The sequence below is a fragment of the Semicossyphus pulcher genome, unplaced genomic scaffold (assembly GCF_022749685.1).
Source record: "Semicossyphus pulcher isolate SPU_LCO1_2020_fin unplaced genomic scaffold, fSemPul1.0.p SCAF_26, whole genome shotgun sequence".
Taxonomy (NCBI): domain Eukaryota; kingdom Metazoa; phylum Chordata; class Actinopteri; order Labriformes; family Labridae; genus Semicossyphus; species Semicossyphus pulcher.
The window spans coordinates 468,290-488,043 of record NW_027211700.1 but is presented as its reverse complement, the minus strand read 5'-3'; the positions used below and the strand labels follow the sequence as shown (position 1 = coordinate 488,043).

The window sequence follows — 19,754 nt, the reverse complement described above, 5'->3', positions numbered from 1 at the left end:
CTGTCTCTCTCTCCCTCTCTCTGTCTGTCTGTCTCTCTCTCTCTCTCTGTCTGTCTGTCTCTCTCGCCCTCTCTCCGCCTGTCTCTCTCTCTCTCTCTGTCTGTCTGTCTCTCTCTCCCTCTCTCCGTCTGTCTGTCTCTCTCTCTCTCTCTCTGTCTGTCTGTCTCTCTCTCTCTCTCTCCCTCTCTCCGTCTGTCGCTCTCTCTCTCTGTGTGTCTGTCTCTCTCTCCCTCTCTCCGTCTGTCTCTCTCTCTCTGTCTGTCTCTCTCTCTCCCTCTCTCCGTCTGTCTCTCTCTCTCTCCCTCTCTCTGTCTGTCTGTCTCTCTCTCCATCTGTCTGTCTCTCTCTCCCTCTCTCCGTCTGTCTCTCTCTCTGTCTGTCTCTCTCTCTCTCCCTCTCTCTGTCTCTCTCTCCCTCTCTCCGTCTGTCTGTCTCTCTCTCCCTCTCTCCGTCTGTCTGTCTCTCTCTCCCTCTCTCTGTCTGTCTGTCTCTCTCTCTCTCTGTCTGTCTGTCTCTCTCTCTCTCCCTCTCTCTGTCTGTCTGTCTCTCTCTCCCTCTCTCTGTCTATCTGTCTCTCTCTCCCTCTCTCCGTCTGTCTCTCTCTCTCTGTCTGTCTCTCTCTCTCCCTCTCTCCGTCTGTCTCTCTCTCTCTCCCTCTCTCTGTCTGTCTGTCTCTCTCTCCATCTGTCTGTCTCTCTCTCCCTCTCTCCGTCTGTCTCTCTCTCTGTCTGTTTCTCTCTCTCTCCCTCTCTCTGTCTCTCTCTCCCTCTCTCCGTCTGTCTGTCTGTCTCTCCCTCTCTCTGTCTCTCTCTCCCTCTCTCCGTCTGTCTGTCTCTCTCTCCCTCTCTCTGTCTGTCTGTCTCTCTCTCCCTCTCTCCGTCTGTCTCTCTCTCTCTGTCTGTCTCTCTCTCTCCCTCTCTCCGTCTGTCTCTCTCTCTCTCCCTCTCTCTGTCTGTCTGTCTCTCTCTCCATCTGTCTGTCTCTCTCTCCCTCTCTCCGTCTGTCTCTCTCTCTGTCTGTCTCTCTCTCTCTCCCTCTCTCTGTCTCTCTCTCCCTCTCTCCGTCTGTCTGTCTCTCTCTCCCTCTCTCCGTCTGTCTCTCTCTCTGTCTGTCTCTCTCTCTCTCCCTCTCTCTGTCTCTCTCTCCCTCTCTCCGTCTGTCTGTCTCTCTCTCCCTCTCTCTGTCTGTCTGTCTCTCTCTCCCTCTCTCCGTCTGTCTCTCTCTCTCTGTCTGTCTCTCTCTCTCCCTCTCTCCGTCTGTCTCTCTCTCTCTCCCTCTCTCTGTCTGTCTGTCTCTCTCTCCATCTGTCTGTCTCTCTCTCCCTCTCTCTGTCTGTCTCTCTCTCTCTCCCTCTCTCTGTCTCTCTCTCCCTCTCTCCGTCTGTCTGTCTCTCTCTCCCTCTCTCCGTCTGTCTGTCTCTCTCTCCCTCTCTCTGTCTGTCTGTCTCTCTCTCTCTCTGTCTGTCTGTCTCTCTCTCTCTCTCGCTCTCTCTCTGTCTCTCTCTCTCTGCATCAGTCTGCGTGATGACGGTTCTGCAGGAGGAGTCGGGTGAGCTTGACAGAGAGAGAGAGAGAGAGGCAGGGGGAGGACGCAGACATACGGGGTCGTGCTGTCGGTCGGATCGGGACAGTTACGGGGTTTTGAGGAGATGCTGTCACCTCAGAGGAGATGGATCAGAGAGAAGCTTGTCAGCTCGGTAACCTCGTAAGTCCTCTTCGTTATTCCTCTAACTTCACGTTACTGACGGTTCTGGATCAGGTTTCGGAGCGTCTGACAGTCTGTGTACAAAGAGAGCTCTGTTTGTGGAAGTGGAAAACTTGGACTGAACTTGTCAGGATGTGTTCTGCAGGATGATTCATCGCCTCCTCCTCCGTCTGTGAAGCACTGCTGATATCAAACACATTTAAAGGTCATTAAAGCTGCTGTGAGGAGTTCGGATCTGCTTATGAAACAGACTGAAAGGAGTTGTGATGACTCTCTCTGAGCTGCGAAAGCAAACCAGACCGTCAGAGACGAGACTGGTTATTTCTATAGAGTTATTTTAGTGGCTGAAACCGCGCGGGGGGGTGCTACCTGCACGCTGCCTTTGTTTACAAAGACAGATGCACGGTGAGTGATACCTGTGACTGTTAGAGAAAGCAGGATGAGATGTTTGGTTAAAAAACACCACTTCACCATGAGCAGGACAAAATGGGCAGAGAGATCAGAGGCACGGCTTCGTCCACAGGGGGCGCCAAAAGCTACACAAACTGAAAGTTCCTCACAGCAGCTTTAAGGACTTTTATTTTGTAGAACACGTCCGATCTAATTAATCAAACTAGTCAGGCTAAAATGTGTTATATAATAGATTAATCTTATTAATCATTAATGGCATTAATTATAAATGTTTACAACAAACTTTACTTCACTCATACGGAAATAAAAGATGAAATATTAACATAAATAAAACAGATGTTACAGTTTACAGAGATACAGCCATCACAAACCTCAACTTAAAGTAAAGAAACTCTATTTATTGATTAGTCCAGGTATAAATGATTAACAGAATAATTCACGACAATAACACTGACTTAAACTTAAAACAGTCGTTCAGAGAGAAGAGCTTTTATTCTTGTTTTCCAACATGGACCTCGAGCTGGTGTTTGGAGCCCTACAGAGGGTCAGAGTGCACTCATGATGAAGAAGGTGTCGTGTTTGAGTCTAAAGATGGAAAAGTCTTTTTATTTGAAGCTCACTTTAAAACAAAGATAATGTTTCTTTACTGAGCAGACGACAACACAGAGCAGGTACACAAACAAACAACACAGAGGACAGAAGGATGTGGCGACATGTGGAAGTCTTCAGCTGTTAAATCCAACACGGTCTCATTATGATGATAGAGCTGCAGCGTGTTTGTGTGGCTGCATTTTAAATGTGATTTTCCTCTCGTCTGCTTTCTGTAAAACGAGCCGCTGCGAGTCACATGACCTGCTTTTTAATGACTTTGTTCCCCCGACGTTACAGCAACACATTCAGCCTCTATTAAACTAATGAGGCTCATTTCCTGTGGAGCTGAACGACTGCAGTGTGTCAGTGCAGAGTGGACCATGTGTCCTTTAATGCTCTGATTAGATTGTTAACAAAGATTTGTTGTTTATTAATCAAACCTTTATTGATTCAGCGTGTGCAGACAACAAATCAAACGTCCAAAGCCGTGTGTGCTCGGTGCAGATCTTCCATCACTGCAGGTTCCAGCAGTGTGACACCTGAGCTCCTCAGGGTCAGGTTACAGTCAGCAGGTGGAGGTGTAACACAGCCCCCTCCCTGCGTATCAAAGGACACGATCCCTCTCTTCTCTGAGAGGCTTTTATTTTGAAATATCTGCAGGACTGTTTGAGCAAACTGGAGATGATCAGTGTGTGAAAGCAGTGTTCCTCATGACTGTGAGCGAACCTGAGAGCTGTCAGAGAGCAGGTGTTCCTCTCAGGGTCCTTATCAGGTGTTTAAGATGGGCCTGTATTTGCATGTTCTTTCTTCCACTCATTTGATTGTCAGCGTTTATTTGAGAACAGATGTAAATGCCATTGTTCCTCTAACTGCTGCTGCAGTCACATTCAGCCCATGTGTGTGACCTGGCTGTGAGGACACGTCAGTGTGAGGACACATTGATCTGCACTCACTCCGGCCGTGATCACTCTGAGCGCCTGCACTTTAAAATCACAGTCGCCTCCTCTGAACTTTCAGACAGAGTTCATGTGTCAGAGCTGCAGAGGAAGGCCTGGAGGATTTAGCTGGGGGAAACCCCTGGCTGTCTTTCCCCGTCAGTGAGCCATGACTTCTGCAAACAGAGGCCACGCCCCTAATGCTGCATCACTTTAATATAATGTAAACAGGTGAGTTGTATAAAGATTCTCCCCGTAATGAGCTATAGAGACCCAAACAGAGGAGCTCACTGTCCTCTGAGCGAAGAGCTGCTGCTGCATCACAGCTTTGTTTTCATGGTTGTGTGTGGGAGTTAACTCACTCATGTTGGCGCTGCTGTTGGCGCTGCTGTTGGCGCTGTGGCTGAGCTCTGTTTATAGAAACCAAACCATCAAACCAACAGAACATAACAGTGGAAACAGACATGCACATGAACATGAATGTTCTCTCTATGTTTGAACCTTTCTCATGCAGAGATCTGTGCAGAAAGTCGTCAGTAGATATTCACACACTTTCCTCAGACTGCTGTGTTCAGGTTGCAGATTATTAATTCACAGGGAATATGACATGTTATCATTTTACCACCTCTGATTGCTCAGTAACAAGAAGACCGTTGATAGTAAAATGTGGGTCATATATATGTCACAACACATGACCTCATCATTCATCGGTTTAAAGATGTCAGCAGGTGATTTAAATGAGTGTGCTGATGAGTGAAAGTGTCACTCCTTATTTACACATGTTTATAGCTGATACACAAGATTATAGTGCTGTCAACGAGAGCTGTCACAGCTGTTTGGCTCCACTTAAACTTAATAATACATCATCTGAAATTCAGCATGAAGGCCTTCCTTACTTTATCTCATGTCACAAAGCACTGCCTCTGGAGCAGAGACCTTTCCCCCACACGTTATCCAGACTCTGTTTCTTCTGCTGAAACTCTGAGTGCCTCCTGAAGTTCCTGAGGACAGGTCCTGCATCACGAACGCAGCTTTAGTTTCTCTTGTCTCACAGAAATAATCCTTTTATTGCCTGATTGTTTCCACTTTCCTCTATTTGGCTGTTTCTCAACTCGTGTTGTGTAGATGTTTCAAAATAAAAGACCTCCAATGGCTTAAAGGTTTAATAAGTAGGATTTTCCTGTTGTTTTGCTTTGCACGGGATGTTTTCAGGAGGGGTGCTGTCGTGGTTCCCTGAGCCAATCACAGCGTACAGGTGAGTGTGGAAGTGGTTCAAACTAGCAGCTGGACTCCATTCAGGCCAGCGAGCATGGTGAAAGAGCGATGCAGAGCTGGCCTTCTTTCTTATGTGCCTCAAACTGGACAAGCTAACCACAGGTTAGCATGCTAACACAAAGGTAACTGGCGGTTAGCATGCTAGCGCAAAGGTAACCAGCAGTTAGCATGCTAGTGCAAGGGCAACTGTGATGCTGTCGATGTTAGCTTGGCGGGGTGGGCTTGTTCTCGCACGAGGGAGTAAGAGTGAGCTCCTGGTGACGAGGAGCCCAGGAGGAGGCGGGGCCTAGTTTGATGTGTTGTTGACAAAAGGAAAAATCCTCCTTATTGAACGTTTGATGATGTCATACCTCGTTTGTGTCTGGACTTCACAGCGAGGTCATTAGAGAGGCTGACTCATTTTATTTTTGTAAATATATTTAACGTTGTTTTTTTTTACTTCATCTCCTTCTTTGAGTTTAATCATGTTTGACTTGTTTATCTTATTTTGTCCTGCACAAACAGTTTCTCCCTTTATGTTTATCAATGTGAATGTGAACTTTGGTTCAAACGTGTTCCTTCATCGTGGTGAGAAGCTGGTGGTGAACTTGAAAGTGACCTGTTCAGAAAAGGAGGGAAGAGTGAACAATAAACAGAACGTTGTGAGTTTCACTGATACGAGCTGAACGTCAGTCAACAACACTGAAGAAGAAATATCTGACGTTAACAAGTGTGTTCATGCAGACTCCGTGTTGACCTTAAAGTCTCTAATTTGGTCTTTTTGTGTCAAAGATTTTACTTTGAGCCTCAGGTCGTAGGGTCAGGGTCAGGGTCAGGGTCAGGGTCAGGGGGTCAGATCAGGATTAGACAGTTAAACAGGACTGAAGTTGGACAGTGGAGCTGTGTGAAAGGAGAGCTGAAGAGTTTAGTGTGTGTCTGTGTGTCTTCACATGTGTGTGTGAATGTGTTGTGAACGTCCTGCTTTGCCGCTGTGCACACGCTCTTCATGATGCTCTGTCTTAACCACACTGAGCAGATCAGTCATTAAAGGGACACGCTGTGGACCACTGTCTGGGCGGCTCTCTCTTCACACGACGTACACGCCTCTTCAGACCTCCATGACTCTCTGGGCGTGTGCACATCAAAAGCGGAGCAGATAATTGGCTGCAGTTTGATGACAGGATAATTTGTGATCATTCACGCTGGTTAAATACGACTCGTGAATATCAGCCCTCGGAAAACTCTTTCAACCAACCTCGTCATCTCTGTGTTCACATCATCACCTGTCGTCTCACACAGCAGGTTAGCCTCCCCTCCTCCTCCTGAGCTGTGTCTGGATCTGGATCAGTACCAGGATTTCCAGAATCTCTGTTTGTTGCTCTATAGACACAGGGCGTCTAAGGGGCCATACGGCTCTGACACACTCTCACTCGTCTGTGGAGGTGTTTTCATTCAAAACTAGTTTGCCTATTTCGACATTGTTTATGGATTAATCATCATGAGAGGAGCACCGAGACTGTGGTGAGTTTCTGCTGTATCTCTGATCTCTAATAATAATAATAATAACTTAGATTTATATGCATATGAAACCCGACGTCTCTTTACGTGTGAGTTCAAACCAGAGGAAGGAGCTGGGTAACAGCTGTTACTGACTGTAGCTCTTGTTAACAGGAGGTTTGGAGCAGGTTGTTAAATGACTGACTGGTGGCTGCACTGCAGAGCTCGATAGGCAGAGAGCTCCAGAGGGTGGGGGCTGCCACACCTCAAAAGTCTGCAGGCGGGTGTGGGGAGTGGGGAGCAGGCCAGTGTCTGAGGACGGCAGATTCCAGGACGGGGTCTAGGAGGTCAGAAAGGTGCTGTGGGCCAGGGCATAGAGGGAGCTGTAGGTGAGAAGGAGGATTTTATAGGAGATGTGGAACCTGACCGGGAGCCAGTGAAGGTGGATGAAGGTTTGTACTGATCACATTCTTGTTGTGGACACTCGGAGCAGTCTGTGTGAGTGAGAGTGGAGTTCCTGGAAGACGTGTGATGGTGAAAGGTTAGCGGGTGTTACCTCCGCCTGTCAGTACCGCCGCTCTGCCAAGTGTGCACACAGAGCTGACATCACAGCTCGACTCTCCCTCCTAAATACTTCAGACCACTTAAGTTTGAGTGATCGTTGCATGAGTCGCTGAAACACACATCAGCTCAAGTTGTTTCTGTGTTAATAAAATATCACTGTGTGTGTGTGTGTGTATGTGTGTGTGTGTGGCGCCCCCTGCAGGTGTGTGGGGAGATGGCTGCGCTTCAGGCGTCCCTCTGTGTTTACGCTACTCGTCCTCTTCATTGTCTTTATCACCTTTCAGAGCTTCATCGCCCGCCAGACCAGGTACAGTCTCTCACACACACACACACACACACACACACACACACACACACACACACACACACACACAAACCAACGTGTCCACCATTAATCAGAAAGTCTTTGTGGAGGGCGGGGCTTTGAAGACATAACTTGAAACATGGCAGACATCGCCAGCGTGTGTTTGGGAACAGGTGTGCATCAACATTTTGACCCTGATCCATAGGGGGCGCCAAAGATACCGATCATGTGTTCATGACAACTTTAAGAACAGGATTTAACCCGATCTGAAGCACATCTTATGGGAGAAATGATTAAACCGAATCTGAGATTGACAGCTCCATGTGGGCGTGGTCTATTCTTCACCTCTGATTTTACGTCCCCTCTTAGGCCACGTCCACACGTACACGGGTATTATTGAACACTGAGTCTTTGCCTCCTTCGTTTCCAAAAAGAACCCCGTCCACACAAGCACAGTTATAAAAAATCCCCATCCAAACGAAAACACAAAAACACAACAGAAACACTGTCATGAGAACGCCACCCCAACAGGCGGCGATATAACCCGGTCATGCAAAGAAGAAGAAGAATCACGGCCAATCAAAAGTCTGAAAAAATCTATCCCGACACCTTTGTTCCTCAATAGAGTAGCTGTACATATATGTGTATCCATGTCCTGTGAAGCATCACTGTTTATGTCACGTCTGTCATTTTGCAAGGAATATTGCCTCATTAGTGCCGCGTCACCATGTAGATAACGGCGCACAGTCTGACGTCATGAGCCAAAAACTCTGTTTACCCCGTCTACACGTCTCCGTGGAAACGTCTTCCCCCCAGAGTTTTACAAAAGATCCGTTTTCAGTGACCTAAAAAGGCGTTTGTGTGGACGAAAGGACCAAACGCAGAAAAAAAAAGCTGCGTTTGGAAAAATACCGGCGTATGTGTGGACATGGCCTGAATGTGCTGAGAGCTGGAGCCAGTTAGAGACATAACACATGGCACCGTGGTATTGATGTGATAATGCTTCCAAATAATCTGATTCCATGCGATGCTCGGCCATAATGAACAGACACCAGCAGGAGCTGGAAACAGGAGACTCTGCTCACTAACAGGAAATGAGACCAAAGTGAGACCACATTGGATGTTGTTGCTGCAAACGTGATTTTAAAGAGGCCACGCCCCTCACAACATGAGCCCTGATAGAGCTGAAAGTTGGACATATTTCGAGATGGAGCGGCTCTACAATAAAAAAGTTCAACATGAAAGATGTGTCATCCAGTGCTCGAGTACTGTTTTTTTTTGGTTTGTTTGTTTCAAAGTACTCACCTCTCCTCATTTCAGATCCTGTCCTTACGCTACTTGCTTCTGTGATCACCTGACCCTTCCCCGATTCTCTCCACCTGCGTCTCATTAGCCCTGCCCTCCTTCTGTATATAGTCTGTGGCTGTGTTCGAAATGCCATACTATATACTACATCATGCTACACACTATATACTACATACTACATACTACATACTATATACTACATGCTACATACTATATACTACACACTATATACTACATACTACATACTACATACTATATACTACATGCTACATACTATATACTACACACTATATACTACATACTACATAGTACATACTATATACTACATACTGCGTTCGGCTGTAGTCTGTAGTACGGAGGAGCTTTTCAGTTCATGATTTACAATCCCAAGAATCCTGTGAGTGATTCAGGCGAAGTCATAAACTTCCTCACATTTAAGAAATATCATCTTCTGTATGTCGTCAAGGTAACAGGTGCATGGGTCTGTGGGATGTAAAATATGTCGATATCACATCACACTGTGTTCATGTCTCCTTCCAGGAATGAAAAACTATCAGGAGCCACAAATCTGAGACTCGCTTTCGACAGCAAGCAGCTGTTTCCGACTCTGTGGAACATCCTCCAAGGCCTCAGTCCTGAGAAGTCAGAGCAGACAGGTACAGCTGATAGTCTTCTAAATGAGGAAGGAGAGATGGATGCACTTATTAACCCTGGTACAGACTCTCAGGTGAAGAAAAGACTGAGAGAGCTGCTTTTACCTAAAGACCGGGGGCTCGTCTACAATCACAGTCCTCCCGTTCTCTCAGAGAATCCCAAAGAAACCACCTGCAGCCCCCAGTCTCACATCGTTTTCCTCAAGACCCACAAAACAGCGAGCAGCACCATCCTGAACATCCTGTATCGCTACGGGGAGAGCAGGAACTTGACCTTTGCCCTCCCTATGAAGAGACACAAGCAGTTGTTTTACCCATACTTCTTCTCTCAAGATTTCGTGGAGGGAGTCCGCAGCCAGACGGTGAAGGAGTTCCACATCATGTGCAACCACATGAGGTTCAGACAGCCCCAGGTGAGCTTCATCTGATCCACTCGCTCAAGCTGTGTCGATTCGTCTGTGTAGGCTCTCTTTGATTAAGGTCGTAAATCATCCAGGTTTGATCTGGATTCATCACGTTTCATTCATATGAAGTTTAGACAGAAATCAGAATGGATACAGGCAAGTGTCGAGTAAGAAAGCGTTATTTTTCCATGAGCACAAGAGGAGAATGGGTGATAATACAGATAACACTGCTAATAGGTTATACAATATGTCCCTTCAGATTTCCTCTATCTTGTCATTCTAGTTACTGTTCAATCAGGAAGCAGTGAGATGATCTGTCAGATCCCCTGCAGCAGTCTGACACGTGTCACACATGTGCTGTGGTGTTCTCCAAAGGGGAATCTCCTCCTGCTTTCTTTGAACAGTCAAACGTATCAGTCACTGTGAATCTGCATGTTTCTGCAGCGTGCTGTTAACCTGCTCGACTGACAGCGGCCTGGCGGCGGCGGCGCTCACACACAAAGACAAAAGTTAAACTAAGATAGAGAGAAACAATCATCTTCTTCCTGATGGTCTGTCTGTAGCTGGTATCGAGGCATCGGTAATATGTTTCATGACCAGCTCAAAGGTTTCAGATTATATGAAATAAACGTGATGGTTTTAATGAGTTAAACATAATAATGAAACACTCTCCTCCAACACAAACCTCCCTCTGTGCTGCAGGTGGCTCAGGTGATGCCTGAGGATACCTTCTACTTTTCCATCCTGAGGAATCCTGTGGCCATGATGGAGTCCATCTACAGTTACTACAGGAGCATGAGAGTTTTCAAAAAGACTAACAGCCTGGAACACTTCCTAGAAATCGGCCAGACAAACCCAAAGTCCCCATTATCTAAATACCACTACTCTCACAATATCCTGGCTTTTGACTTTGGCCATGAAAACAACGTGACAGCTGATTCTGCAGACCTGGAGGAGACAGCTTTAAAGGTTATCAAAGCCATTGAACAGGACTTTGACCTTATTCTTATAGCTGAATACTTTGACGAGTCCTTGATCCTACTCAGGCACTCCCTCTGCTGGTCCCTGGACGACGTTGCTTCCTTTAAGCTCAACAGTCGCAGTAAGCGATCTCGTCAAATGCTTTCACCAGACACTACAGAGAAAATCAAGCATTGGAATGCTTTGGACTGGAGGATCTACGTGCACTTTAACGCCACCTTCAGGGACAAAGTGAATAGTCTGGTTGGGGCAGAGCAGATGAAGAAGGAGGTAACTGAGCTCAGAGAGCTACAGACCAAGCTAGCAAACATCTGCCTGTTGGACGGCGGTGCTGTGGACCCGGCTCAGATCAGAGACCGTAAGCTGAGGCCGTTTCAGAGCGGGAAAGCCATCATTCAGGGCTACAACGTGAACCCAGGGTTAGACTTCCAAAACAAAATGAAATGTCAGAGACTCGTAACTCCAGAGCTGCAGTACACAGACCTACTGTACAGAAAACAGTTTCCAGAGCTGACAGGCAAGCAGAAGGGTTGATCCCCGACGCTCAGACAGAACTGCTTTGATGGGACAGGTGTGGACCAGGACGCCTGTCACAGACAGGTGATACACAACAACCACCTGAAGGGCTCCTTTTACACCCAGAAGGTCACAAGAAAAGCAGGAAGCCACGAGCTGAACTGTACTAAAGGTCACATGTTCATACTGCTCACTGTCTATAGATATGAAACTACAGGATCAAGCAGAAGGTCGTCTGTGTACAATATAACACACAATGGGAAAGAGATGCAGCAAACATGTTTAGTGTTCTTTATTTGTGTCTTCATGAAGAGGTAAAAAAGATGCAGATCAATCACCTCCATCATTTAGGTTTGTCTTTATTTTAACAACTAAATCTACAGAACGACTGTTGATGGTTAAAGGACGTTAACCGTTTTTAATCCGTCCAAAATCTGAGCTGATAAAACTGCAGGAACACAAAGTCTTATGTTTAGCAGGACATGAAGCACTCAGATTGTTTTGGTTGTTTTGGTTTTGAATGTGAAGTCTAAGGTGACAGTTAAAGGGTACATTTAAAGGTGTTGAATGTAAAGGACAATCTCATGTCTGCGTTAAGCTGAGTAAACTTTGATCAATCGTGTGAAGGATGTTCAGGAAGTATGTTGAAAGTTTTCTGTGAGTGCTCAAGAAGACTTTCTGCAGACTGGACAGATTTAATTACCCCAATTCATTGCAATACAGGTGCTACATTGTAGTTTGTTCAGGTAACAGGTAATTAACGAAACAAAAAAAGAAATGTTTAAAACTTTACTCGAAACATTTGGGCCGGAAATCCCATTGAACCATATTTAAAAATGTGTGTTAGTGTGTGTTAAAAAGGCTTTTTATTATTGTTTGCTCTCTTGCTGCGTCTCTGTGAAGTTCATCTCTCGTTGTCCACACATGTGAAGCAGACAAAGTTCATCAGCATGGTGTGAAATACAGAGTCATCACTGCTGAATCTTCATGCAGTGAAGTTCAGTCATTAGAGATGTGCAGACAGAACACACGAGTGGAGGACAACGTTCAGAGCGGCTGCTTTAACTTTTGCTGGTTTTTCTTTGGATATTCAACAGATTATCCAGCCTCACACTAACTCTGCAAAAGAGCTACATTTTTTATTTCAGAGTTCACAAGGAGCACCTGAATGCACCATGAGTTTGGTCTCTGTGAGACTGGAGCACCGCCTGGTGATGAATCTCCATTAGATGATGTGGAGAAGGATCTGAAAGGTGCACTCTCATAGGCTGAAACCTTCCAAAAAGGGGCGGAGCTTGATGTAGGACAGAGCTACACACTCTGAATTGAATCTCAAATAACAAACATTTAATTTTTGTGGTTGGGGAAAACTGATTTAACCTCATGTGCAGAATAAATGCCTGAACCAGAAGCTTGTTTCCAGAATCACTGATCACTTCTTTTTAAAAACCTGAGATGTGAAATGCAGACGGCTGCGTACAGGACCCTGCCCGGATGAATGATAACAGCAGCAAGTATAAGTGATAAACAACCCAGAGTCTTTTTAATAAGGGGGAAAAGGGGAGAAATGATTTATACAGAGAGATATTTCATAGTAACAATGCAAAAAGAACATGGACAATTACAATTCGTGCTAAAAGACGAGCTGAAAGGTAACCGAAGCCCAGCAGCACAACAGTTGGAATAATTAACGTTCACTTTGCCCCAGACGCCTCCAGGATCGTCTTTTCTATGTCTTATGGTTCATTACTTTAGGTTTAAATCGATCTTTATGATGAGAAGGAGACGCACAATGATGCAAAACTTTAAAAATATGTACAAATGATTTTCTCTTTAAAGCTAAAGTAAAAAGTACGGATATTTCTGTTAAACACCTGAAAACTTAAGGAGAGAAACAATGCATTGGTATGTAGTTACCTTACACCTAGTTCCTAAAGAGGACAGCTGATAGAAGAGTCAGTCACTGTAAAGTCTGCATGAACCAAGTCTGCCCCCTTGTGTGCTGAAGCTGTTATTACAGTGAACACTGTGAGGACACACAGGTGGCTGCTTACCTTGAAAGTAACGCTGACACGTTGACAACTTCCATCTCTGTCAGCTTCAACACAGACAAACACATAGTATGCTGTGTGTGTGATAGTGATGAGAATACTAGTTATTATCAGTGACTGAATCATTTGGCTCAGCTCAATAATAAAAGACACCTCTTCATAATTTTACATTATGCTGAAAAAACTTGAATAAAATACCCTGACCCACTGACTGTGTGTCTGAGCCCCAACAAGCGTTTTCTGCACGCCCCCTGTGTGAACAGGACAGTCCCATAGTTGTTACGTGGTTGGCATCCTGTGGAGCAGTCACTGGGTTTAGGGACAGCTAAAGTACTTAAATACAAAAGGCTGCTATATTTATATTTGAAGGTTCACATAAATCGGAAAAAGACAAGAACAAGTATTCAAGTGATATAAAAACATCCAGACAACAATAATAAAGTCAAAGTAAAATAAAGTGGAAAATAAAGTTAAAACTATGAACACTATCTACACCTTTCATTTACAGATACATCTTTGGATGACTGCGCTGGCAGTCGTGAAGGAATTTTGAAAAGCACACACATTGTGAAGCTTTAGGAATGACTAAGATATAATATAGCTAATGCACAGCATGGATTAAAGGATATATGAATATATGAGCATAAATAAGGATACATACCAATTGTACAAATGTGTACTATAACAATTTAGGAGATTAAATATGCATGTAAGTAATAACATCAATATAAATATATAAAATATGTATAGATAAAGCTGAGATGCAAAGCAGCAGTGAAATGATGCATGATGGTGACAGCTAAAAATGGCCTTCTGCTAAAGCTTATATTAGAGCAGTATCACATGAGAGGGAGAGATGTTGAACATCATCAGGCTGAGACTCGAGGCCGCAGTGACACAGGTAGGACCAGACTGAACCAGTTTAAACTGGTTTTGCTTGCAGGTCTGTTTCTTTGCCAAGGTTACTGTGACTGCCTGCCCTGAAGGAAGGAGCTGCTCCTTTTACTCCACAGGTAGAACTCTTCAGCTGTTTACGTTTTGGCCTCAGTATAACACAAATGTTAAAACCAGCAGGTGAGCAGCAGGACACACAGCACAGCTAACTTTAGCTATGACACAGCTAATGATGGCAGATAATTTAATTTAAATTATTTGGGTTATTTATCCATAACTGTGCTGGTTTAGTTTTTATATGATCCACAGACGATAAATTCATGTTTTATTTTTTTTAAACAATTTACCAGTTTGTTGCAGCTTGTTAATTTGTCATGCTACTTATGATTAGCGCGTTAGCATGCTAGGTCGCTAAGCACGATTAGCGCGTTAGCCACGATTAGCGCGTTAGCATGCTAGGTCGCTAAGCACGATTAGCGCGTTAGCATGCTAGCAACATCAGTACAGCTATGGGCCTAGCTGCCCCATTTAACTGAAATCCCTGATGAGGACTTGCCGATGCCGTGGAGAAATTCAACATGTGACATTTTGTTGTGACATATTATTTTCCCCAGACATTATGTCGACTTCAACAGATTTTACTGGATAAAACCCAGACACCAAACCCTAGTATTGGCAGGGTGTTTGGTGTTGTTAGCTTAGAAAAATGAGTTTTGTGTTGATTAAATAAAACGAGGTATTGAAATGTGTCCTCATCACACAGAGATGCCCAGCAATCTCGCCATGACCCTGTGAGGAGTTGCACTACATGTTTCGTGCTGGCTGAAGCCTGGTTTTCAGCGGCCAGCAGGACCACCATGATTACACGTCTGTCCTGAAATCCACCATCAGTCTTTTCTGTTGTCCTGCTTTCCACCATGGCTTCAGGTAGCATCCCATGAGCGCGTGAGTACAAACTAACGTTGCATCTGTCCTGTGTTAGCAGGTGAAGTAGTACTTTGTAGAATACTTTAATGACAACTGAGTCAGTGGAACCTGGCAATATTAAACGCTTTATATATAAATCACTTTAAGTTCAAATACAACTCAGAATGCGCCTTAGAGGGGTTTAACGCACGACAGCATATTCGATCTGCGTACAAGAAGTCTGTGTTACCTTATTGAACAGATATCTATGCATTTTCTGTTATTTCTCTTTATTTGGTAAAAATGTCTATTATGCTTGAGTAAATGAAATTTACAAGAATAAATCAAAACCCAATTTTACAGAGCTAGTTAAAATATTAAATACATCCAACATTTCAAGAGGAGGAGGGGAGTTAAAAGGAGAGTGGTGTGTAGTTTGGAATAGGGAGGGCAGTGATGGAAAAGTACATTAACTCAAGTTCTACACTTTAAATACCTCATGCACTTGAAAAAGCATTTTGTGCGCACCAGGTAGTAAGTCGTGGCCTTGTTTAATTTATTTATTTATTTTTTTTCACTCTAAGGCCACTCCGGGCTCCTTAGAGGAGAGTTGATCACTGGAAGTCAAAGACGTGTTATTTTAGTTTACGTTCTGCTTGTTCAACTGTTGTTTAGTGAATTGCAGAAAAAGAGACGATTTGCTTTGTTTTGTTTTTTTCCCTCCATTCTCAGTCCTGATGAATTTGGTGCTGGCTTAGGATAAATGTCTTTGGGCAAAAATTCCTCTGTGTGGGAAAAACCCAGGAATTATGGAAAAGCACATAAAGCACTAATCCCTGACTATTCATAAATAAATGACTGCTTTGTAAAAAAGACATGATTGATTAAAAAATATGTCATGGTGTCAGGTGACCTGACGATAGGGCAGGTTAAAGGGGCTCATTTCATCACCTTCTTGGATACTGTCCCCATAAAAGTGCTGTTTTTTGTTTATTTTTGTTCATTATAGGGCAGTGGTTTTCAAAGTATGGCAAAGTGAGCCTCCCCTGAACAAACATAAAAGCAGCTGTGGTTATTTTTTCTGCTTTATTTTTTCTCACGCTGCGCCTCCCCTGAAGTCCTCTGGCGCCCCCCAGGGGAGGCTTGCCTCACACTTTGAAAACCGCTGTTATAGGGTCATTGTGACGAAATAGAATGAAAAATAAAATATTTGTTTAAATATTCAGTCAGATTATTATTACAGAACATAATCAACAAGTTATGGTGTGTTTTATGAATTAAAAGCCATCCAGCAGAATATAAAGTAGTTGAAATCAGCTCCACATTTAAAAGCTGCAACAAGTGGTGTACGCAGTAATGCTTTAATAATAATCCACTGATATTAAACATATTACTCTGAAATAGGCCATCCTGCACAATGAGTAGGCAACCTTAAGTTAAGGTGCTGTAAGAATATTCTGGTCAGAGTCATTTTAACTCTTGCTTAGGTTTGTAGTGCAGGCCTTTTGCTTGTAATGAGTGTTAATACATTCTGATATTACTCGTTATCTTGAGTACTTCTTTCATCACTGCAACAAAACTACAATAAACTTTCATTAGTGCAGCTCTTTAATCCACTGCACTATTAAACTGGTCAAGCACTCATAGCTCTCCACTTCCTCGCTCATCCAACAGTCATTTACAAGCTCCTCAGTTCTGCTAGTGATCGTACTGTAGCTCAGCTGTTAGCGACAGCCTCTGCTGTCTCCTGCGAGGTGTCTCAGGTGTTAAGCTTCTCCTCTGCCTCCCGTAGAGACGGTGGTACACGTTAATACTGTAGTTTATATACAGTGATGGCGAGGCTAAGCGAATTGGAAATGCGCCTCCACAACATAGAAGTAATTAGTTGACGCACTAGAGCCCTGCGCAAGTGAAGCGTGAGCCAGCGATGCCGGTCAGCGAGGGTCACCAAAGTAGATTTTTAGCCGCATTTGGCGACTGGCCGGTGCTAATTTTGGACCCTGGTTCCAGGATGTTTGTGCCCAGAACAGATCTGTGGTCTTTAAAGCTCATGTGACCAACGTTCACATTGTGTCGATGTTGGCGCCCCCTGTGGACAATGCGGTATGTCTTCTCTCTTTAATGATCTTGTCCTGTACATGTGTAAGTCGTGTTTTTTAATGAAAAATCTCGCTCTGTTATCACTCGCTGTGAATCTTTATGCGGAAAATGTAAACAAAGGCTGTCTCTGCAGCATGCTGTTAATCTCCATGTCTGACAGCAGTTACACACATTTAGTTACAGTGTAGAAGTCATTAATCTTGTGGCTGATGGTCTGGTTTGCTTTTGTAGCTCATGAAAAGGCATCATGACCAGATAAAAACTCTTCACAGGACCTTTGTGTATTACCTTTCCATTCCAGCTGCTTGATGTTAGTGGCTGTTTTACGATAGCTACTTCACTAGCTATAGTTAATGCCAGCTAACGTTTAGCTAACTCTTAGTATAGCTAGTGTAAATAAAGAGTAATTGCGTATTGTTACAGGTTCTTCTGAAATGCTGCCATCGGTTTGTCATGAATACAAAACTGAAGATAAGTTGACTTTTCAATATTGTTTTCAAAGTGTTTGTGTTTTTGAATTCATTGACAGGGCACAAAGTTGTTTACCATTAAAGGATGTTTTTAGAGGCACCCCTCATGAAACTAATGAGCTCCCTGGCTGAGCAGGAGTAAGAATACAGCCGGCGGTAATGAGTTCCCTCATCCTGGAGGTGTGAGAAGCCAGGAGAGGAGGCCGACATCTGCAGGCATCCCCACCAGACCATCATTCACACCTCTAATTAATGTTTGTTGCATTAATTATTACACCAGACACAAACTCAAACTTTAAACTTTTGATGCTTTGATGATGAAACATGCTGTTTCCAATACAGAACACATACGTTTACTAACAATGCCAGCACTGTTATTCTGTAGACCAGCTGTTGGCATCTGAAAGTGCTGAAGCCAGCTAAACTTTTTAAAAAGATTTAAAGGGTCTATATGTGACTTTCAGAAAATCCTCATTCCTAGTGACACGGTCGGCCGTTGAGGGAACTCCAGTCGTCCTTCTTGTACGCGCTCGCACGGACACTCGCACGGACACTCGCACATTTGAACGAGCATCCGGGGTTTTGGACACACGAAGCTGAGCATGCTCAGTCTCGGAACTCACCGGCTCTGTTTGCTTTTCACTGACGAGACGTGTTTATTGACCGGCATCATGTTGTCCAAAATCAACACTGTTTGTCATAAGACCTCAGTTAGTATCATGTTAGGTGGCAAAGTCATTTTTTCAAGCTAGATAACTGACGTACACACTCAGATAGTATTATGGTAGTCATAAGGTTAGCGAGCATGCTAAGGTTAGCCAACTAGCTCAACCACAAATACACTGCATGACTGTAGCATTGTGCTTTGTAACCTAATGGCAAATTACACGGGTGAACCAGCAAATCATCACAAGCATTAGCGAACATTAGCCAGGCGGGGCAGAGCGGCTGCAGAGAGCTGGGATGCTTGTGCTTACTTGTGCTGTGAGAGAAAAAACACTGCATTTGTGTTTTGTTTCTATGACAACAGTAAGTTTTACTTACTACAGAGCAACAACAAGCTTACAACGTGTAGCAAGAAAGCCAGTTGTGCGTCTGTCTTGATTCTCAAAAGCAATCGAAGATCTCTCCATGATTGGCATGCCCTGTCCTCTAGGAGGCTGTTCAGACCAACATGTGGTTTTCGTGATCGGATCACAAGTGGACCGCCTTAACTACAGGTCTGAACACACCCAGGACGGATTGAAGACGCATTCAGATCCGATCACTCAGGCCACATACGGAGGTGGTGTGGGACACATTTATCCACAAATGTCTGGTAGTGTGAACGCACGTGTGTCCTGGGCCACATTAAGCACCGCCCACTCTTCCCCTGTCGACGTCAATGATCACGTGGTTACGGGGAGACCTCTCCTTTCATTCCTGTCTGATTAAATATTTCTCTTTTTTATGTCTCATGTCACTCCAGCTGTGTAATCGTAGTTCATGCATGAGAGCGGAGTGTGCACGGAAACACAGACAGACCGTGTCTGACTGTGTTTAAGTGTGTTTGGCGACTAATTCATTCATGTTTCTGTTTTTATCTGTCAAAAAGATCGTCTTCCACAATCGATTAACTTACTGCACACTCTCAACTTGCTTTGTGTTTCTCACATACCTGGAGCAGCGCACATGCACGCACACACACACACACACACACACACCCCTTTTTCAACCAACACAAACCTGGTTCTAGTTCAGGCCTGGTGCTCGTGCTGGTTCGGAGCTGGTTCAACTTGCGAACCAACTCTGAACCAGTTTGTTTCTCCAGTTTGTGTGAACTGTCCCTCACAATAACAACGGTTGCAGACTACATGGCATGTTTGCTGGTGTTGCTCCTGTCTTTTCAAAATCACATTAGATCCCAAAAACTACTTGTCCAACACCTTTGTGCTGCTCATCATGCTTTCCATGGACGGCGACTTCATATGAGAAGAAAGGTAATGATCCACCCGTTTGTATTCTTAATAAGACTGAACGTAAGATGTTGTTAGCCTCTCTGCTAACCCGCTAGCTCAATTTAGCTGATGTCTTTTAAACAAGTCAGTAATTTTGTACTACGTTTTCTTTCTTTATAAATAGTCTTGATGGTGATGGCGAGGCCGAGGTTGCTTGTTGTCTGGCACATCCACGATCTGGCCACTGGTGGGAAACAATTGTTCCGGATTTCAACGC

The 19,754-nt window shown here is 44.3% G+C and overlaps 1 protein-coding gene across 1 annotated transcript; it reads left to right on the top strand.

Moving 5' to 3' along the window:
- The first annotated feature begins 1,648 nt into the window (after window positions 1-1,648).
- gal3st2 (galactose-3-O-sulfotransferase 2) lies at window positions 1,649-12,480 on the top strand. The gene is made up of 4 exons (XM_069676660.1): window positions 1,649-1,704; window positions 7,159-7,263; window positions 9,106-9,631; window positions 10,325-12,480. The coding sequence occupies exons 1-4, from the start codon at window positions 1,649-1,651 to the stop codon at window positions 11,135-11,137; spliced, it is 1,500 nt and encodes a 499-aa protein (XP_069532761.1). The 3' UTR covers window positions 11,138-12,480.
- The last annotated feature ends 7,274 nt before the right edge of the window (window positions 12,481-19,754 follow it).

Excerpts from the sequence above, each read along its gene's own strand:
- gal3st2 (XM_069676660.1), top strand. The coding sequence starts at position 1,649 with ATGCTGTCACCTCAGAGGAGATGGATCAGAGAGAAGCTTGTCAGCTCG. Across the intron at positions 1,705-7,158 it reads CTTGTCAGCTCGGTAACCTC|GTGTGTGGGGAGATGGCTGC; the intron begins GTAAGTCCTCTT and ends CGCCCCCTGCAG. Across the intron at positions 9,632-10,324 it reads TGAGGTTCAGACAGCCCCAG|GTGGCTCAGGTGATGCCTGA; the intron begins GTGAGCTTCATC and ends TCTGTGCTGCAG.